At 33.7% G+C, this 23,972-nt stretch overlaps 1 protein-coding gene across 1 annotated transcript; it reads left to right on the top strand.

The window, feature by feature from the left end:
- The first annotated feature begins 281 nt into the window (after positions 1-281).
- On the top strand, positions 282-5,906 carry LOC121219498 (uncharacterized). Its single transcript, XM_041097767.1, has 2 exons — positions 282-526; positions 1,081-5,906. The coding sequence occupies exon 2, from the start codon at positions 1,119-1,121 to the stop codon at positions 2,529-2,531; it is 1,413 nt and encodes a 470-aa protein (XP_040953701.1). The 5' UTR covers positions 282-526; positions 1,081-1,118; the 3' UTR covers positions 2,532-5,906.
- Positions 5,907-23,972: the final 18,066 nt, after the last annotated feature.

Raw genomic sequence — 23,972 nt, 5'->3', positions numbered from 1 at the left:
GTGGCGTTTTCGCCCAAAACGCCGCAAAAATAAATTAAAATAGTGCTTAACGGTGCCGTTTTATCTGCATTTCTTAGTGGCATTTTTACTTAAACGCCGCAAAAGGGCATGATTAGTGGCGTTTGCTCTATAAACGCCGCAATTATGTTTTAATTGTTTTCTAAACGCTGTCGTTTATATCTGCAAATTTAGCTGCGTTAGTGGCACTCTTTATAAACGCTGCAAATTTTAAGTAAAATCACTCTAAACGACGTAGTTTACTTAACCCTGATTTTCTTTAGTTCCCCTCAACTCAGATTTCCCCAAATTGATTTCCCTAATTTCCCATTTCATATTCTCCCAATTTCCTCGATTTCAAATACCCAATTTCGCAATTCCTTTTCCCCTAATTTCCCCGATATCATTTCCCCAAATTCCAAACTGAGGTGTCCAACGTCAGTGCCGTCGCAGTCGTCTCCACTTCGGCTTCTTCTGTCAGACGCTTCCTCTGTCGCCCGCATCCTTCCTTTGTGAAAATCATTTGACGGTCAGGTTCGCCATTTGCAAAATTGAATTTTGTTAGATTTAGGTTTTGGCATTTTCTTTATCCTATTCTGCTTGTTAAAATTTGTTTGCAATTTGGTTGGCATTTTTGTTAAAATTTGTTCCGACATTGCACTATTTTCCATTCTCCTATTCTATTGTTTTCTTCTTTCTTTTTCGTGTGGAGTATGCGGAAATTGGGTTTCAATTACTTTGTTCTTTTCTTGATTTTGTTCCCAATCTGTTGCTATTGGGGTAATTTAATTTTGGTGGTGTATGTGGGTATTGTTTGGGTGATAACTGTTACGAGCCAAAATGTTAGCAAGAAGAAATCAATTAAAATAATTTTAGTGAAACATAGAGTTTTTGGGAATTAGTGGAACAGTGCATTTTGGTGATAACTGAAATGTGCCACGTCAGTTGTTTTGTTATTTTTCTTTAATATTTGCATGACCTGCATGGTTTTTGGCAGTTATCGAATTAGAAGAAAATTGTAGTCTCTTCTATTCTTCTTCGGATCTTCTTCTTCTCTATTTTCTTTCCTTGCTCTTTTTTTAGGTCCTATCAAAGGTATCAGAGCTCCAACGATTCCTTCAATGGCGGGTGACGGCGTATCTACTCGTTTACAGAAAGAGGTTGGGGGTATGCAACAGGAAATTTCCAAAATTCATGAGGAAATGGCTCACCTAGAAACTAAGATGGAAAATCGGCTTAAGGAGTTCAAAGAAGAGTTTTGGGGAGACTTACAAACTCTTTTGAGTCAATATTTTGGGCCACCTCCAAAGAGCCCACCGGTTGCGGGTACAGTTGAAAAAGGGAAGGGAGTCTTAGGGACTCCTCCTGCGTTTCCTCTTAAAGACTCCGTTCCACCTCAGGTACAGACGGATCCATCTTTTGCAGAAGGAGGTAGTGTGCATTTGAGTGAGCAACAAGTTGTTTCGGGAGCTTCGGGAAAGTGTAACCAGTTAGAATGCCCCAAGTTCGATGGTTCAAGTTTTAGAGGATGGTGGACCAAGTTGGAACACTTTTTTGAGGCCGATGGAACTCTTGATAATAACAAGGTTCGATTGGTAATGTTGAACCTGGAGGGGCGTGCTTTAGAATGGCATCATTTTTATTCGCAAGGAAACGGGGGATTACACATGTTGTCTTGGCCGGCGTATTTGAAGAGTTTGCAAGATCGATTCGGGTTTGGTCAGTTTGGGAATTCGATGAGGGAGCTGGTCCATCTGAAACAGCTAGGTACGGTGGAACAGTATCATGACCTATTTGTGGGAGTATTGAATCAATTGCATCTCCCTGAAACTTATGTTCTCAGCATCTTCATCAGTAACTTGAATCCCGAGATAGGTCACTATTTGGATTTGTTTGAACCTTCTACTTTGTTGGAAGCATTCCAGTTAGCCAGAAAAATAGAGGTACTTATTTCTTATTCTGGAAAGGGATTAACAGTGATGGGGGCGGGTACACCCAAATCCCTATCAGCCACGACGATCGCTTCGAGGTATTCTTCTTCACCTATAAGAATTGTTTCTAGTGTACAATCTGTCAACAATATGCCACCAACTAGATCAGGGTCTGGTGTACAATCTGTCAATAATATGCCACCAAATAGATCAGGGTTCAAAACTATATCACCCGCGTTGATGGCTGAGAGAAAACAAAAGGGGCTTTGTTTCTGGTGTGCAGCCAAATATCATGTGGGTCATAAATGTATGAAATCCCAACTGTATCAGTTTTTATTGGAACCTTCTTCCGATAGTGAAGCTGAGGAATTTCAAGAGTGTCCTGAAAAGTTAGACGAAAATGTTACTGAAGGAGAGGATTCTAAAGCTCCGGTTATTTCGTTGCATGCGTTGATCGGTCTTCAAGGACACAACACGATGAGGGTGGCGGCCCGATTGGGGTTATGTTGGGCTATTATATTAGTCGATTCGGGCAGTACTCATAACTTTATTAACTCAAAATTCGTTAATAGACTATCCATTCCATTGATAAGTCAAGAGTAACTTAAAGTTTCAGTAGCCAATGGTAGTTGCTTGTTTACTCGGGGGCTATGTAAATGAGTTAAATGGGAAGTGCAGGAGCATATGTTCGAGACTGATTTCTTGGTCTTAGCACTAAAGGGGTGTGATATGGTATTGGGGTGCAATGGTTACTATCTTTGGGGGATATCATTTGGAATTTTAATTCCTTAACCATGCAATTCTACCTCAATGGACGGTCCTGCATTATTCAAGGCATTATTCCTGGATCTTTGGCAGGGAGTAACAATGATTCAAAATGTTTCGCTACTATGGGGCAGTCATTGGGACCCTTTACTGCTATTCTGAGTTCGCTTGAGCAATTACAACTTTCATCTTTAGGGGTTGAGGATCAGGATGACCAACTTCAAAAATTGTTAGTAGAATTCGATGATATTTTTCAGATTCCAAAGGGGTTACCACCGAAAAAGGTGCATGACCATAAAATCCCTTTGTTGGATGAAGGGACAGTGGTTAAAATCTGACCCTATCGTTATCCAATTTTTCAAAAGATCGAGATGGAGAAGTTAATTCAGGAAAGCTTCAAGCTGGAGTGATCCATGACAGCACAAGCTCTTTTGCTTCTCCGATCGTCATGGTTAAGAAAAAAGATAGAAGTTGGCGATTATGCGTGGATTATCGCCAATTAAACCAGCAAACAATTAAGGACAAGTTTTCTATTCCTATCATCGAGAAGTTATTAGATGAGTTAAGGGAAGCTAAGGTTTTTTCTAAGCTAGATTTGAGGTCAGGATATCATCAAATTCGCATGTGGGAACCTGATGTGCACAAAACGGCATTCTGGACACACGAGGGGCATTATGAGTTCCTCCTGATGCCTTTTGGCCTCACGAATGCCCCCTCCAGCTTTCAAGCTCTTATGAACTCCATTTTTAAGCCATGGTTGAGGAGGTTCGTACTAGTTCTTTGATGACATATTAGTGTATTCCACTTCATGGCAGGAGCACTTGCAACATTTGAGAGATGTTTTTCTCATTCTCCGAGAGCAACAATTATATGCCAAGAAGTCGAAATGTTGTTTTGGTTCCTCTCAAATACACTATTTGGGACACATATTACATGAGGGTACGGTTTCCATGGACCCTGCCAAGATCGATTGCATATCATCTTGGCCAACCCCGAATTCGATTAAGGAGTTGCATAGTTTCCTCGGTCTCACAGGCTATTATAGGAGGTTCATTCGAGGTTATGGGTTGGTCAGAACGGGCTACAGAGGCTTTCCAAGCACTTAAAAAAGCTCTGTGTTCAGCACCAGTACTGGCGCTCCCAAATTTTCAGTCGGAATTCACAGTGGATACGGATGCTAGTGGATTTAGAGTTGGGGAGGTATTACAGCAACAAGGTCGGCCTCTCGCCTTCTTTAGTAAGGCCCTGGGTGTGCGTCATCAGGCTCTGTCGATTTATGAAAAGGAAATGTTAGCGGTTCTGCTAGCTATTCAGAAATGGCACTCTTATTTGATAGGGCGACATTTCACAATTCGTACGGATCATCAGAGTTTGAGATTCTTATCTGACCAAGTGGCGATTACCCCGTTCCAGCAGCGTTGGGTGGCTAAAATGTTGGGCTATGACTTCGACGTGGTATATAAGAGGGGAATAAATAATAGAGTTGCGGATGCTCTCTCTCGACAACCTCAGCTAGAAGCTGGTCAGCATTTCCAGCTTACAGCTAGTTCGGTGATTTCAAGCCTCCTTGAAAGAGTGCAGCAATCTTATGCTGGGGATAAAAGATTAAGGAAGATCATTCTGAGGATTCAACAGTTCCCAGGTCAGGACCAGAAATACTCTTGGGATGGTCGGTTCTTGATTCAGAGAGGAAAGATTGTGGTTGGACAGGTTCCGTCTCTGCGTCAGGAATTGTTTTCTCATTTTCATGACAGTGTGATAGGGGGCCATTCGGGGGTTCAGGTCACTAGGAAGCGGCTTTCTAGTCTAATATATTGGAAGGGTCTCACCACTGACGTTAAGAAATGGATTCGGGAATGTGTTGTTTGTCAAAGATGTAAAGGAGAAACAGTAACTTCTCCTGGGTTGTTACAACCGTTACCTGTTCCGAATCGTGCTTGGTTGGTAATCAGCATGGATTTTATCGAAGGACTTCCCTCTTGCAACAAAAAGAACTTCATTTTAGTAGTGGTTGATCACCTTACCAAATACGGCCATTTTCTACCTTTGTCTCATCCATATACGGCCAAGGATGTCGCTAACGAGTATATGGTGCATATATACAAACTCCATGGTATGCCCGAGTCCATTATATCAGATAGAGACAAGATTTTTGTCAACCATTTTTGGCAAGAGCTCTTCAAACAATCAGGGACTCGACTCCTCCTTTCAACGGCCTATCACCCCCAAACCGATGACCAGACGGAAGTCTTAAACTGGTGTCTTAAAAATTATTTACGTTGCATGTCGAGGGAAACACCAACTCAATGGTCCTACTGGTTGCCACTTACTGAATGGTGGTACAACTCGTCATTCCATTCTTCTATCCAACTCTCCCCGTATGAGGCCTTGTACGGCAACCTCCACCTACACACGTGCCTTATCTAGTAGGTGCATCTTTTGTGGCCGTGGTAGATCGCAGCCTACAAGCTAGGGAGGCCGCACGAAAGTTGCTTCATTCTTGTCTCAAAAAAGCTCAGAACCGCATGAAACATTTTGCTGACAAGCGCCGCTCAGAAAGAAGCTTCCAAATTGGTGATTTATTTTACCTAAGGCTGCAACCCTATAGACAGCAGTCTCTTCGAAGGGTTATTAATCAGAAACTATCTCCCAAGTACTATGGCCCTTTTCCGGTTATTGGGAAGGTAGGAGCTGTGGCTTATACTCTCCGACTGCCGCCAAATTCGCAGATTCATCCTACTTTTCATGTTTCTCAACTTAAGAAACATGTTGGTTCGGCTCCTACACAAGATCAATTGCCCTTGGTGGATGATCAAGGTGTCTTGCCAAAAGAACCAGTTCGCATTTTAGATAGAAGGATGGTCAAGAGAGGAAATCATGCTGTAACAGAAGTGTTAGTAGAGTGGGTTAATTCTTTTCCAGAGGATGCAACGTGGGAACCACTTCCTGTAATTCAGACCAATTTTCTTGGATTCTTCCTTGAGGACAAGGAAGCCTTTGCGGGAGGGAAATACTGTTACGAGCCAAAATGTTAGCAGGAAGAAATCAATTAAAATAATTTTAGTGAAACGGAGAGTTTTGGGGAATTAGTGGAACGGTGCGTTTTGGTGATAACTGAAATGTGCCACGTCAGTTGTTTTGTTATTTTTCTTTAATATTTGCATGTACTGCATGGTTTTTGGCAGTTATCGAATTAGAAGAAAATTGCAGTCTCTTCTCTTCTTCTTCGGATCTTCTTCTTCTCTGTTTTCTTTCCTTGATCTTTTTTTAGGTCCTATCAATAACTTTGGTGGTGTTCGTGGGTGATAATTCAGTTCTTATGTCGTCGAGGTTAAGGTTATTTAATTTTGTTTTCTATTTGTAAGCTGGTTTAGGTAAATATTTGCTATCAGTCTATGTGTGTATCTATTGTACTGGGTTTATGAATGTTGCTTTCTTTTCTTGCAAGGTCTTGGTTTGTGGAAACATTTAAGTTATCAGCATTAGTTGGCAGATAACAATATTGTTCCAATGCAAGTTGTGCGTTATCCTTTTTAATACCTGGTACAGACTAGAGATAATGGTTGTTTTTCATTCCTATTTTCTAGATATTGTAGAATTACAGAAATCGAATGTTTTTATAAAGACAATCTTCAAAGGGTTTTGCTTATAATGGTTGCATTAATATTCATTTAACATGTTTGTTTTTCCCCCTTCGTAAAGGTATTTGCTTTTGTTTCTTTTTCCCATCACATTCAAAGATTTAAACGAAATCTTTTCCCTGTAATTTCATTTTTAGTTTCAAAGTTTAATTTTTTTTATTTTTTTTATTAACAGCATTGAAATATTCATTTTGATAGTTTTTTTAACAATTCTGTATGATTTAAAATTTGCCATCTACTAATCTGCTGCCTTGTGTTTTCTGCTGTAACTGGCATCCAGTTTGTATGTATTTTTATTTATATTGAGATTCGACGTCCTTCATAAATCAAAGACAATATAGCAGCCATACACTAAGTAACTAAAATGTTGACTAAAATAGAACCAAATTCATAAATTGTAGTGGGATTTCGATTATAATTTGTTTTTTATTTAACAATTTGGGAGTTAATGATTATACGTTAGTTAAAAATTACGAAACCAATTTAAAATATAACGTTATCACATGTCCGACCATCACCATTGCTGTTAATTACAGCATCAAATACTGCATAAGATTCTAAGGACCTAAATATAATAAATAATTTATTTACATAATCTTATAAATGTGTAAATAATATTAACATTTCTCAAGTAAAAAATTTGTCAAGTAATTCATTTCCAAAATCTCAATTTTAAATGTGTAAATAATATTAACATTTGGTTAAATGGGACCAAACTTTACAAAACTATTTGTAGGTTTTCCTTCTTAATTATTTACCTTTTTTTATTTTATGCTATTTTAATCACGAAAAATATATTGTTTACTTCTCTTTTATTTTAATTACAACACCTAATTTCATGTATTTAAAGTTATATGTTATATATTTTATTTAATTTTAATCACGGAAAACCTCTTCAATATTTTTATTTATTTTAAAGTTCAAATTTACATAACTTACATAATTTACGGTTCAAATTTCATAAATTACATAATTTAAATATAATACATACGTATTTATGTTTTCCTTCTTCTGTATCTTCTATTTATTTTATGCTATTTTAATAACGAAAAATATTTACATAACTTCGCTTAATACACAACTTACATAATTTAAAGATAAAATTTCATAACTTACATAATTTATATAACTTACATAATTCAAACATCAAATATTTTAACTTACATAATTTACATAATTTACATAATACATAACTTACATAATTTAAAGATCAAATTTCATAACTTACATAATTTACATAACTTACATAAGTTACAAGACTTATATAATACATAACTTACATAATACATTACTTACATAACTTCCATAATACACAAATTACGTAAATTACAGTATTCACAACTTACAAAACTTACATCATACAGAACTTACACAACTTACATAACTTACATAATACACAACTTACATTACTTACATAATACATAACTTGCATAAATAAATATATATCACATATATCATAACTTACATAACTTATTTATACCTATAAATAAATAACTTACTTGTCTAATTTTTTGTCAACTTTAGACTTCAAGAATTAAGAAATGGACCGGTCTTGGATGAATTTGTCAAGGTTAAGCAACGGTTATCGAAATGGAGTACAGACTTTTCTAAATTTTGCATTTCAATATGCAAGCCAAGAGAACATGATTCTTTGCCCGTGTAAGAACTGTGTCAACATAAACTGGCATTATCGTGAAGTTGTATACGAGCATCTAATTGTTGATGGGTTTGTTCGGGGTTATAAAAAATGGTTTTTTCATGGAGAATGTCCGCCTAGTACTTCCTCTTCAACGATGGATGTATCTTATCCTGGTACAACTTACCATCAATCCGTTAGAGGGGATGACATGGAAGGTATGTTGCGGGATGCATTTAATATGCACAATCATGGTTTACAGTCATTCCTAGCCGACTTTGTGGCATCTGATGACTGTAATGCTGGTGAAAATGCTTTTACCTAACCGGGAACAAGTGTACCTCATGAAGAGCCGACTGGAGAAGCGGCGAAGTTATACGCCCTACTTAATGACATGAACGAAGAACTTTATGAGGGATCAAAATTCTCAAAAATGTCTTTCTGTATTCGTCTTTTTCAGTTAAAATGTTTGGGAGGGTGGACCGGAAGCTCTTTGACAATGCTGTTAGAGTTTTTGAGAGAGATGTTTCCGTTTGCAAAAATCCCTCACTCATGCAAAGATATGAAGAAAATGATAAAAGATTTAGGTCTTGGGTATAACAAAATTCATAGTTGCCCGAATGACTGCATTTTGTATTACGGCGATCGAAAAAACCAACAGTGCTGTCATGTATGCGGCCAATCCCGTTGGATAAATAGAAACACAGAAGATGGGAATGACGATGAAAATGATACATAGTCAAGGAAGAAGCCAGCCAAGATTTTGCGATATTTTTCGCTGATACCAAGGCTCCAAAGGCTTTTCATGTCATCGAAGACAGCGGAGTCTATGACGTGGCACCATGATGGACGAACCGATGATGGATTACTAAGGCATCCGGTAGATTCTTTAGCTTGGAAATCATTTGACAGTAAATTTCCAAGCTTTGCAAGCGATCCTAGGAGTGTGAGGCTTGGGCTAGCATCTGATGGATTTAATCCTTACAAGATCATGAGCACTGCTTACAGTACTTGGCCAGTAGTGCTTGTTCCTTACAATCTACCTCCGTGGATTTGCATGAAGCAATCTTCCCTTATCTTATCTATGATTATCCCTGGAGAGAAAGGGCCCGGGAATGATATCGACATTTATTTACAGCCACTTATTGAAGAGTTAAAACAATTATGGGTTGGTGTTGAGACATACGATGTACTGAGAAATGAGAACTTTAATTTACGCACGGCTTTGATGTGGACCATTAATGACTTCCTCGCTTATGCCAATTTATCTGGTTGGAGTACCAAGGGTTGTTATGCTTGTCCTTGTTGTGCTGCGCAAACATGTTCGCAATGGTTATACAATGGGAAAAAGTTCTCTTACATGGGGCATCATCGGTGGTTATCGGAAAATCATAGATTTAGATTTCAGAGTTCTATATTTGACAGTACTAAAGAGTTCAGAAAAGCTCATTCGTAGACCAGTGGATCTGAAATCTTGTTCATGTTGGAAGATATGAATTTTAGTTATGGGAAGATGAATCAACCGCCAAACACGCAAAGAAATAGAAGATCAAATGATGAGGCTGATGATGACTCTGATGAAGAGGATGATCCTAATGAGGCAGACTTGTGAAAAAAAAGAGGTATTTTTTTTAGTTGCCTTATTGGGAGCATCACCTTTACGACACAATCTTGATGTTATGCACATTGAGAAAAGTGTTTGCGAGAACATTGTCAATACAATTTTGAATATCAACGAAAAATCAAAAGACAGTCTTCAGAGTCGACTTGATTTAGTCCTCATGGGAATTCGGCCTGATCTTCATCCCAATCCACTTCCGAATGGGAAATATCTATTGTCACCTTCTATTTTTTCAATGTCGAAGACGGAGAAAGAAGTGTTCTGCATGGTGTTGAAGGATATAAAGGTTTCAGATGTGTATGCATCAAATTTATCTCGATGTGTTAGTGTTAAATATCGAAGACTATATTCGCTAAAATCACATGACTGTCACATCTTGATGCAAGATTTACTGCCAGTTGCTCTACGATGTTGTATGTCGAAGAAGGTGACGTCTTGTATAATTGAACTATCCAATATAATGAAAGCCATTTGTGGCAAAGTTTTGGATGTTCAAGAACTTTAGAAGGTACAGGATCGAGCTGCTTTGACTTTATGCAACTTGGAGAAAATCTTCCCACCTTTCTTCTTCACTATTATGGTTCACTTGATAATCCATCTCCCGCATGAAGCAATTCTTGGCGGATCCGTTTTCTATCGATGGTTGTGTCCCATAGAAAAGTGTTAATTTATTTTTAAAATTTTCCTTCTTTCACCTATATGCCTTTAGTTATAACTTTTGATAATGTTGTATATCGTGTTTAGGTTCCTATCCAAATTAAAGTTTTACTGCCGCAACAAGCGTTATCCAGAAGGATCGATTGTGGAAGGCTACTTGGCAGAGGAATGTATGACCTTCTATTCAAGATATTTGAAAGATGTTGAAAAAAGGTTGAGCAAACCAAGTAGAAATGCTGGACTCACGGATCATAACTTCGCCGATACTTATTTATTCCAAAGTTTTGGAGAACCAATCGGCAAAGTTGAAATTATAGAATTAGATGATTTATCGTGGGTACAAGCACATCGATATGTTCTGTTTCACCATGAATCAATGGAACCATTACGGAAGTAAGTTTTAGAAATTTGATAAATATTCATCAGTTAAAAATTGTTTATCTTCTAACAAAGTGAACATTTTTTTAACATAGTGAGTACAAACAAATATTGAGATCTCGTTCGCGCTCCCGAAGAACACAACATCGAGATATCAATAAGTTGTTCACAGAATCTTTTCATGAATGGTTAAGCCAAACGATATGTAATTGCAAAATTAGATTGACAAATAATAATGTCTTCTCATAACATTTTTAATTACTCGGTTTACTTTCCATTCAATAGGTTTGGAGTGGGAAGAACGTCAATGACGAATTAACTGGCTTTCTCAAGGTCCAAATCGAGTGGTTAAAAGATATAGTGCGTTCCTCATCAACGGATTCAGATTTCATACAAAATATCGCTAGAGATTGAGGAGAACGCAAAATTGTGGAATAGTTGTTAATTCCTCAATTACAAGTTATGCTAGTGCTAGGGACAATAATCCTGTCGAGGGAAATGTGGAATATTTCAAACTTCTTACTAACATAATTGAGTTGGATTACTACGGCAAATGGAAAGTTGTCTTATTTCGAGGTGATTGGGCCGATGTTAATACTGCTCGTGGAATTAAGCAAGATCAATTTGGTTTTACAATGGTGAACTTCGCTCAATTGATTCACATAGGAAAACAACTTATAGATGAGCCGTATGTATTCTCATCTCAAATCAAACAAGTTTTTACTCAGAAGATCCAACTGATGAGGGTTGGTACATTGTACTCCGTAACATCCCTAGAGACTTGTTTGACATGGGCAGTGGAAATAGAGATAACATCGACGACAGATTAGAAACTTTTCCCTTTCCAGAACAAAACTTAAATGAAAATATCCCTAGTACTAGTACACAATTTCAATGGGTTCGCCAGGATATGGATGATGATCTTTACGAATTATGATGTAGTAAGATTTTACGATTGTTTAATTATATGTAATATCATAATTTAAATCTTGGTCTTATTATATATTTCAACTATTTTATATGTGTTGTTATTGTTGTAATTAGTTACTAAGTTTTCAACTATTTTATGTGTATTGCAAATAAAATGCCTAGAAGATAAATGCGAGATCTAAGCATTGTTCAAAATGCTCCAAACTCGGTAGAAACAAATAGTGAACAACAGACAGCTATTGGATTTTTGAATGTTCCGATTACACCTGAGGATCCTACAGAAGTTCAAAGTGATTTTACATTTAATTTACATGTGTGTTGACTTATAACTGATTTATTTTTCTGTAACACCCCGACCCGTGTCCGTCGCCGGATTAAAGTTATGAGGCATTACCGATCAAAAACCCAACTCAAAATTTTTTTTCACAAATTATACCAACTCAACCACAAAATTTCATTACATATATATATGTTTAATCACATAACCAATTAAAATCAACATGCATCATTAATCAAATTTCAGAAACTAACCATGTTTCAAAAATTCAACCATATCATTATCATTTACCTAATCAAAATTTAATATCATTCAAATTCTTAAAACATTTCCAAACATATATGATTATATATCATAAACCAAGCATATATCCAAACATTTATTTGTACACATATTTCATTTCAATTTACTAACTATACTACATATTACAACATAGGTAATCTACCCTGTTTGGACAACCCTTATACATCAATTTGGACAACATTTATATACTAAACTAGACAGCATTTTCACACCAAAATTTGGACAGCATATATACAACAATTTGGGCAGCATATATACAACAAAATTGAACAGCATTTTTACACCAAAAATTGGATAGCATATATACAACAAATTGGGCAGCATATATATACCAAATTGAGCAACATTTTTACATCAAAATTGGACAGCATATATACAACAATTTAGGCAGCATATATATAACAAATTGAGCAACATTTTTACATCAAAACTGGACAGCATATATACAACAATTTAGGCAGCATATATATAACAAATTGAGCAACATTTTTACATCAAAATTGGACAGCATATATACAACAATTTAGGCAGTATATATATACCAAATAGAGTAACATTTTTACATCAAAATTGGACAGCATATATAAAAAAATTTAGGCAGCATATATATACCAAATTGAGCAACATTTTTACATCAAAATTGGATAGCATATATACAACAATTTAGGCAGCATAAATACAACGAATTGGGCAGCATTTAAGCATCAAAATAACATGAACATATACTACATTTTAGACCATTAATTCAAACCAAAAGAGATAAGTCATTTTCTCATGGCTATTAATTAGACCTATATACATTGGTTCCAAAATCAACATTTCCACTGCGCTATACATGCCATTTATTCGAAAAAAAACTTAGTAAAGTACCAAAATATAGACGATAGTGTGACAAGCTTCACAAATGATCCACGAACACGTAGCGATCACCAAAATCTATACATCAAAACAATTATCCAACACATTGTAAGCTAATTTAGCTTAGTAAGTTACAAGCAATAAACTTTACAATTTAACTTGATATCTCGAATAATATTTAACCAATTCATACTACTAAATCATCTTACCTTTAACTTACCGTATCTTAAGATAATTATTAACTTATTACTATGATTTAACTAAAATCAATATAATTACTCAACCATAAACATTTCTTCAAATTTAAATACAAGGCCAAATACATTATGCATTTCATCATCATGTGATATAAAGAATCATCTTATATATTTGATTCCAAATATAATCACCACATAAGTTTAATACTTAAAAAGCTCAACCTTGGATACAACCACAACGGTTATTACTCAAGAACTCCAATTATTTACTCATTATACTAATCATGATTACTCAATAAGTCGAACAGTCAATACTAATAGTTATTCGAAAATATTTAATAAGTTCGCACACTTAGTGCTTAATAATCAATCTTGCACACTTAGTGCTTAATAATCAATCTCGCACACTTAGTGCTTTACAATTAAACTTGCACACTTAGTGTTAATCTCATTATCATAATTTTTTTATACCCGCACAATTAGTGCCAACAGTCAACAATTCAATCCATCTTATTTCAATAAATTTTTTTCACTACATGTACATATATACCATTCAATTCAGCATAATTACATAGATACTAAGATGATTTAAAACGATACAAAATATATGCTTAATAACTTACCTCGGTGTCGTCGACTAATAGATTGGCTACTCAACTACTTTCGATTTCCCCCTATCTAAATCTGATTTCTTGGTTTCTTGATCTAAACATATTCAAATAAATCTCATTTAAACATATTTTCATTTAATTTAGTCTAAGAACACATAAATGGGAAAATTACATTTTTGCCCCTGACATTTCACATTTTTCACAATTTAGTCCATATTTCACAAAATACAAAATAATTAAATTTTCATTGCAAAATAGCTTGGCCGAATATGCACTAAGCTCATATAAGTCTATGCATGTCATTTATTTCGCATTTTAGTCCCTCAAAAATTTATTTTCTCAATTTATCCCTAATTACTCAAATTCACCAAAAATTCAAAGACAAAACATGTTTATCTAACACTTATATTTCATATTTCATCAACTAACATCATGAAACTTAAACATTCATCAATGGCACATTTCAAAATCATCAACAATTCACAAAATTAAGACATGGGTTTTGAAGTATTTAAAACAACGATCTCAAAAACGTAAAAATTATCAAAAATCGAAACAGAAACATACCTTAATCAAAGTCTTCAATGGCCGAATATTTCAAAGCTTCAAACCTAATTTTCTTTTCTAGTTTCGATGATAAAAAAATGAAGAACATGGCTTATTTCTTTAATGTTTTATGATATAATAACTTAATATTATAATATTATTATTTTAAATTTTATATTTAATATATAAAAACTATATATTTTAACAATCATGCCGTCCACTATCCTTTAAAATGGGCTAATTGCCCTTTAAGAACCTCATATTTAAAAGCCACTATCAAATAAACACTTCACACCTTAATAAGCAAATTTCACATTTTATGCAATTAGATACTTTTGCCAAATTAAACACATAAACAACAAAATTAATTCACGAAACTTTCACGCATTTAAATTCACACATCATAAACACACAAAATAATATTAAAATATTTTTCAGACTCGAATTTGTGGTCCCGAAACCACTATTCCCATTAGGGTCAAAATTAGGCTGTTACATTTTCAAATTCTTATATTATAATATACCATTTTTCAGCTGAAAATGATTGGACGCGCAGAGGTCGAGGACGTACGCTACTTAGAGATTTATACGAGTTAGATCCAGTCAAGCGTGTCAAAGTATCCAGAAACAGTTTTGGTCAGCCTGTTGGATCAGAAACTCGATTTTTAGCAGGATACTTGGGCATTTTAGCACGAAATGCAAATATGTTGCCTATCAACTATGAGTCATGGCATCAAATGCTCAATAGTAACAAAAATCAAGCCCTCGATAATATTAAGGTAACAAAACGTTTATGTCATCTATAATACTTGGGTTTAAGTTTCATTTATATTTACTTTCTTAACTTGTGTTTTTTGTAGGCGAGGTTTGCTTTAGAGGTCTCGGATACTTATGTAAAGAAGGCATTGGGAAAAAGATGGAGAGACCATAAAAGTACTTTAAAGAAAGATTATTATAAGACAAAAACAACCTTTGAAGAGAAATTGCAAAATGTCCCGCCGGGTATGCTGAGGTACCAATGGGAAGATGCGGTTAGATTTTGGCATTCGAAGAAAGGCGAGGTATGACGTACTTCCAAACTCTTGTAATTATTTTGGTTTATAGTATTTACTATTTACGTACTAATAATATATAACGTAGGATCGTGAACGAGTTGGAAAAAGTAGCAAGCAGAAACAAAAATTCACTCACACAGCAAGGTCGAAAAGTTTTGCTTGTGTAGCTGAGGCCGAGGTATTTTTAATTTTTTAATACTGTCAAATATGTATTACTATCCATTAAATAATATTTTTACTACTATATTGTAGGAACTGTCGTCCGGTCAAAAAGTTGGACGCCTTCAACTTTTTGAAATTACACATAGGAAGAAATATGGATCTCCTATGACCCCTGAAGCTGCAGAAATTATGGTACGTTTACTTAATACAATTTGACTTGTTTTATTTATTTATAGTGTTTATTTTCTAATGGTTTAATTCATTGCTTGTAATGCAACTATTGTTAAGTTATGTTGCATTTGTTTTTTTAATATATATTGCGTTCCTAACTATGTGATTTATTTATTAGGAAAAACTAAAGGATAAAAAGGAGGAGTATGAAGCGATTGCTTCCAGTGATAGTTCTGTTCATCTTGAAGACATTGATAATCGGATTATTACTGATGTTTTGGGTCCTGAAAGGTATGGTCAGGTTCGATTTCAAGGATCTTTTGTTAACCCAACCCAATATTTTGGATCCAGCTCGCAGCAATACATGCCTTCGAGGAGTCAGACTCAAGCTAAAGTTCAGAGGTTAAAAGACCAGATGGCTCAGATGCAAGCGACCACAGTTGAGGTTCAAAGGAAATATGAAGAACTCCAGCTACAACTTAAAGCAGGGGCGGCAGCGAGGGAAGCAGAGCAGAGCAGAAAGTACGACGAACTCCAACAGCAGCTTCAGAATATGATGAAGATGTTTCAGCAGTCGCAACATCCATCGTCATAGTGTATTGTATAAAAAAATTTATCATTTTAACTTTTAACATTTTTGTAAAAATAATATGAATTATATTTTATTTATTGATATTTATATTATTTTATTCGTTTAATTTGAAATATTATATAGATTTATTGCTTTTGGCTAGTTTAGATTTGGTTGCTTTTGATTTGTTGCTACAGGAGGACTGAAAATATGAAAAATTTTATTTTACAAAAATCCCAAAATTAGTGGCGTTTTTCTTTAAAAATGCCACTAAATTTAACGGAGTTTATAGAAAAAGCGCCGCTAAAAGTCATGATCTATAGCGGCGTTTGGGGAAAGCGCCGTTAAAAGTCATGACCTTTAGCGGCGTTTGTGGGAAAAGCGCCGCTAAAAGTCATGATCTATAGCAGCATTTGCGGGAAAAGTACCGCTAAAAGTCATGATCTATAGCGGCGTTTGTGGGAAAAGCGCTGCTAAAGGTCATGATCTATAGCGGCGTTTGTGGGGTAAGTGCCGCAAATACTTTTAATGGCGCTAAAAAGCGCCGCTAAAAGCCTAAAAAAACGCCGCTAAAAACCTATTTTTGTGTGGTGTGTAAACCAATATTTACAGTCAAATTTTATATTAATATGCTAGTTGTTACAAATTTAGTTATTAGTAATAGTAGAACGCCCACTTTTGATATATTACACCAACGATAAAGAATAAAATAAATAAACAACCAAACTATACGAATGAAAAATATAACATATTTACAAAAAAAAGTACCCATACATGTTACTAGTGCAATATATAACAATAAAATAAAATAAACACGAGTTATAGAAAAGCCAACACCTAAAAACAAACACAAGTCATCAAAAAAGACCAACACCTAAAACAAACACTAATCATCGAGCTCCACATACTTGATCTCATAATCATCATCATAATAATATATGTCTAGAGAACCCTCAAGCACTTGTCTCATAACCGGGATGGAATCCATAAAATCCCAAAGTTGAATGTCTACCGTGGCAATCCACGAAGTGACGAGCATGCTATGATTCCTTCGACGAATGGTGGAACTCGTGGCGAAAATCGAAGCTCGCCTAGCTCCCACTCGTACACTATTTTTTTATAAACTATTTAACCAGTTCAGCGTATGGCTTATCTTCATGGGGAACCAGATTTCGTCTAAGAGACCTTTTTTAACATCAGTTATCATCAATGTGTCGGTCAAACCCTGAATTTTCATGTCATCAGCTCTCATCGTTATACTACCCATCCAAAGCAACTTCTGTATTTTGCTATTGACTTTCATGACATGGGTAATAAAATCATCTGATGGATCCATCTAAAAAAAGGAGTCAAATCATCAATCAAACTTATTATTCGATCTAAGTCCTCCTCGATTGTAATCACTCTTAAAGTATGGATGGTTATCACTATACTGATATGTAACAAATATAAATAAAATAAAAACAATAAATATTCAAAAAAATCTTATATTTCTACGATTAAATTCATTGTTTATACATATTATCCGAATAATATGTTGTTACATAAATCGTGCCATTAACGATGGCATAAAAGTCATCTCTTAATTCAACATGGTTATCTCCATTTGCATAAAAATTGGCCATAAGCCAATTCTCCATTTCTTTTCTATTTTAATCATGGTCGAGAGTCATTTAAAAAAAGAAGTCAAACTCCTATTTTGGAAAGTCATTTTTTTTAAAAAAAAAATTAAGTATTAGAAAAAACACATCATAATAAAAACATACTTCAATGCATGAAAAAAAAACAGGTTACAAAATTAGTAATTGAATTCAAACTTAACTTTGATATCAACGATAATTAATGTAAATATATATTACGAGTAATAATAGAGCAAATAATAGAGGAACCGTATATATCGGATCGTCGTGTAACAACATTCAATATATTGATCAAGAACAAGATCACAAGCGAAAATTATTCGCATATCACAGCATTAATCTTCTCAAAAAATAGAACTAACAAATGCTTAAAATTAAAGAAGAATAGTAATAATGACCATTGTTATTTTCTTTAGTGTCAACCAAAAGAATATGGATTTCTTTGTATAGAATGTGGATTCACTCTCTCTCAAAATATTAAGAGTAAGTCATTTCAAGTGGTTAACATGTAACTGCCTTAGGTAATTTATTTTTTATTTTAAATAAAAATTAGTCTTATCCATAATATGGATATGATTCAGTGTGTGTGAATCCATTATATATGTCTACACTAACAGGATCAAAACCTCGTACCATACAAAGACCTAAAGAAAAGCTAGAAAAGGTACAAAGAAAGATCTAGAAATTCAAAGCTATTCACTATGAGAAGAACTCCACTGGGAAGACCAAAATTGCAGTTATTGAACAAGGCATCGAGGAGGACAAGCCATTAACATTGGCACCCGCCTCCGATGTCGTCAAACACCCAAGGAAGAAGGCCAAAACAGTAGGCTTATCTTCGCAACAAAAAAGAAAATAAAAATAGGTCGCCAGCCATGGGGACTAAACAAGAGAAACAGGCACCATGAGCAAATGACAAGGCACAGTGGCCGACTTAGTTGCTGGTTGCACACGCGGCAAAGACACCAAAAGGAGACCAACCTTGGGAGAATAAAAGATGTTATTATTCCGATGTCTATTTTTCTAGTCAAGTATTTTTAGACCTTAACTAAGACCATTTTGAATAAAGGGAAAAATTGTGATCTTGTTCAAGTTTTACTATCGATATCTTTTAAATTATTTTGACTTTGACCGTACTCTATCTAAATTTATTATAATTTAGATCCAAATATATTTTAATTTTTATGTATATTATAATTTATTTTAAGTTTATTATAATTTTAGTTAATCATACATGTATCACTTTTAATTTGTAGTTTTTACCTATGATTCTACCAATGAACTCTTGAAAAAACATCACCATGGGTGATTCAGTATTATTTATCAATAGTCACTCTTATCAATGATGGTGAATCCTGGATTATGATTTTTTTTTTTATAAAAAGTTACAGGAGCTCATCAATTTATTCGTCAATCCATTAAAACGATTTTCTATTTTCGTTTAATTTTTTTTATTTAAGGTTTATCTTGATTTTTTAAATATAAAATAAATATATAGTCTACAATTAAATGTAATTAAAAAATAAAACAAGTAAAAAATATATAGAATGAAGGTGGGAACTTTCTACCCACCTTCAAAAAATTAAGAAAAAAATATATAATTCGAAACTCATCAATTTAGTTGGAGGTTGGTATTAAGAAGATGAAAACCATAGTTTATCTCATAAAAATCATAGTTTATTCTGTAGACTCATTAATGGATAAATGTTGGTCACGAGTTTTAAAGTTGCTCTATACTTAAGGCGAAAATCAAATTCTCGATTAGTAGTTAATGTAAGAGAAACTATTGTCATCTCACCTAACTCCCATAGTTAAAGATATGAGATTGGGAAATGGATGGTTCAAACTTGGGCAAGAGAGAGGGAAACGAGTGTGTTTAACCATTTGGGCTACTGTCTATTCTTAACCAATAGTAATTCAATAAATAAAAAGAATTTGAAATTTTTATAGAAAAAAGGTCTCTATTCGGTTTAATTGGAGTTTTTCGAGCTGTAAATAAAATAGAGGCTGACAAATTAATAAAAGAATGACGTAGAATGTTAAAACTTATTTCATAGTATTTTTGAATGCCTTAAAATATAAAAAGGTCATTTTTATTAAATTAAATTACAAGTTATTCTGTAAAATATATATAATTAAAATAAAAATATTGTATTCATCAAGAAAAATGAAATCAATAAAAATATTAGATAAAAGAAAATTATATTTCTCGTAATTTTGTCAACTGTTGAATAGTAGAGTGAAAAAGAAAGAAGTTTATTAAATAATCAGCCTCGTCTTTTTGGAGTAAATAAATTCTTTCAAAGTTTTAGTTTAATGATGACATTAAAATTTTGAGATTTTAAATTTGATTCTCATTTATGTAAGTTATGTGCCATTTTTTTTAATTTTTTTAGTTATAAAAAGAATCTTTGATGATTTATGTTTAATTTGGACTAGCGACTAATTAAATTAGTTGGACCAAAAATTGATTGGAGTACTAGTATGGAGAAGTTAGATAAATTTAAAATCGGGCTAAAAAGTTATTAATTGATTTTTTTATTTTTAATGTATTTTAATATTTTATTTAATTAAACTGAATAAATTAATCGAACAAAATTAATTATCTAACCAATTCAACCATCAATTTAATTTTGAAAACATTCCCTTAACATCACCTTATTATTAAATGTTAGCTATGATAAAATTTCAACATTTCTTCTTTCATACTTCAAAACAATAATTAGAAATAATAAGAAAAAAATTCAGTACATAAAAAATTTGGATTATATTTGATATGATGAACTATGCAATATTTCAAAATTATTTTATTTGATATTTGACTTGAATTGGATAGGGTTTATATTCTATGTATAAATTTGATTAAGATAATATATTTTGATTAAATTAATGTTTCGAGTTAATTAAACATAAATTCAATTGGTAAATGATTAAAAATATATTTTTTTAAAGAATAAATATTAGTATAGGGTATTTTTGTTATTTTCTTTATACTTTTATATAAAATCTATAAAAAAAAATCAATTTAAATCCAAAATAAATGTTTAAAATGGTGGGATTAAACATAAAATATCATAGTCTTCGAAGCTTCAATTTTACCATTTCAACAAAAGACTCATTTATTTTTTACATGTTTTTTATAAATATATTTTTTATATAAACTTTTCACCCAACTTGTGAATGTGTCATAATCTAATATATAAATATATTTTTTTATAATACAACTATATCAACAAGTACAATTAAAAACGGTAATTATAAACACCAAATTGAATAGTTAACTTTGTAGTTGGTTATTAACCAGAAGTTGTCACTATTTATAGTGATAAATTATGTCTCTTAAATTCAAAAGTTATGTCATTTGATTATTAACAAATAGTTATAATTATTGAAGTAGATATATATTGAATAATTATGTTTATTGTTAAATATATAGTTATCCATTTGATTAGTTATGTCCCTATAAAGAGACATGAGGCCTCCTATGAATATGAGTGAAATTTCATTTACATGATACACCAAAAAACACAGAAACAAAGTTTCTTTCTATTCTCCTGCCATCTTTCACGTTCCTAAATTGTTCTATAAAGAATAAATTCTTTATAGAAATTGTTCTATAAAGAATAAATTGAGAAATTGAACACACAAATTTAACGTGGAAAAATCCCTCCAAAGAGGATAAAAAACCACGGATAAAGATAATTTTACTATAATGGCAAAAGAACAAAGAGTACAAAAGATGGAGATAAAACTAAACCCCAAACCCTAAAAATAAAGAACCCTCAAAACGTAAATACAAAATTCTCTAAATGTGTTATGAGTTCTAATCTCTAAATGAGGTGTGTTTACTAAGGTTGTAATAAAGTCTATTTATAGGTTAAATTCATATGTCAAATAATAATAAAATAATCTAAACTAATCAGTGTTTGATCGAAACAAATAAACAGAGTTTAACTAAAAGATTATTTCTCAAATTTGACTGAAAATAGGAGTCATACTTAACAAATCTCCACATTGACTCATATTTCTACAACGTCATCTTTGCCAAAGCCCGCCACGAGCCTATCTTGAACTATGCAAGAAATTAACTGAGTCGAATCTGTACTTAGAAACTGGAAGACTTCTAACCTTCGACTTGTACACTGTCAAATCAAAACTAACCTAGGTCTGATTTTCACGAACATAGTGCCCTAACTTTTCAAAACCTGCATCCAAAAGAGAACCTCTCTTTAACGAAACGGTCATACATTTTTCCCTCCTATGACCAAGTTGTCTCCGCTCCAAACGAGTTGACTTCGACTCTGTAACGTATAAGGGACGTCCGATTTCACCGGTCACTGTAGAACCTTCCAGAATATAAAGACTGCCAGTTCTTTTACCTTTTAACAAAGCGAGAGCTCCACGAGATACTTTAATACCGCTCGACTCGATGTTGATTCTGCATCCTTTCAAGTCTAAAATACTCAAGGAGATGAGATTCTTTCGTAAATCAGGTACATACCTAACATCTGAGAGTGTCCTAATCGTCCCATCGTGTATCCTAATTTAACAGTACCAATACCAATTACCTTACTAGATGAATTGTTTCCCATGCGCACAACTCCACCTTCAACCGAACTGTATGTGGAGAACCATTCTCTATTGGGACACATGTGGAAAGAACATCCTAAATCTAGGATCCACTCAGACATGAGCTTGGAGTTATCGCTCGTTGACACTAACAAGAAATCATCACTGCTTTCATCGATCAAATTAGCACCAGCTACATCTTCCTCGTTACTTTCAGCAGCTCTTTTATTTCGCAGTTTATAACAATCTGCTTTGATGTGACCTAACTTTTTACAATAGCGACATCTTTTGTCTCGTTTCTTTGATGCCATCAAAACGGAAGCTTGCCTATCTGCCTGATATAAACCGCCTTGGTGTTGAGTCGAGTCGTATTTGAGTTGCTCGATCGTGAATTGAATAGGATAGATTCGTTTCGGTTTAAAAGAAACAAAATAAAGTTAATGGCTTCAAACAAATGTAATAGACAAAATAGATAAGAAAACAATAACGAATTAATTGGCTAAGACCGAGAATGAACCAACAAATAATGGATTGTTGACCCGAGTCTCAAAATGGTTCTTAGGTGTTTATCGGTTTAAAGAAACAGCAAGAAACCTTGACCCACTATCAACTATGATAGGAACCAAAGGTATATTGAACGCCACACCAAAAGGTGATAAGTTCAGCAAACAAAGAAAAGGTAGACGCCACAAGCTATGCTTGATAAGTCAAATCAATTCCGAAAGAACAAAAAGAATTGGATAACTCACAATTCAAATTTTTCATCTATATTCAGCAAAAAGTCTCTTTTCTAAGGCTGATTACATCTATTTATAATGCTAGAACAAGGTAACCGAATGGTCAAGAACATCCAACTTATTGTGCCATAAAAACTCATGTCTTTTCTTATGCTTGAACCAAATAACTCCTTCCATAAAATCACTTCAATTCAGCTGATTCGAATGTCTTTAATTGCTTAAAAATGACTCTTGAGTTGTCCTTGGCCAGCTGAATAGACACCATCTTTTAACCAGCTCCTTAATGACATTTTAAAAGCTTGATTAAATTCTCTTGAAAGCTCCAAAAACTGTTGGAAGAAGAAGGGTTGCTGCCGAATTTTAAAGGGCATAAAATGCTCTTTAAAAACTTCTTTAATGATGTTTAATCTTCCTTTATAACAGCCCCTTTCATTGTAACTGAAAATAACTTGAACAGCCACTTAATTCAATGTATAACAGCCTTGAATTGTAACAACTATGAGCTAAAAAGTCACCTGCAATAAACACATTAAAATGAGTTTATTAAACACATGAAAACACTTATTAATCATAACACACATTATGACTTACTTAAATAAATGAACTAAAGCATATATGCAATAATTATTCCAGCAACTAGTTTAATTAAAGAAGCATAATTAAATGAACTTAATTCATGCATCAATAAATAATCATAGGAACTAGATCAATTAAGAAGC

This window comes from Gossypium hirsutum, chromosome D07 (assembly GCF_007990345.1).
Source record: "Gossypium hirsutum isolate 1008001.06 chromosome D07, Gossypium_hirsutum_v2.1, whole genome shotgun sequence".
NCBI classification, from domain to species: domain Eukaryota; kingdom Viridiplantae; phylum Streptophyta; class Magnoliopsida; order Malvales; family Malvaceae; genus Gossypium; species Gossypium hirsutum.
Note: the sequence above shows the minus strand (reverse complement) of the source record. Positions and strands in the feature narration are given on the sequence as shown.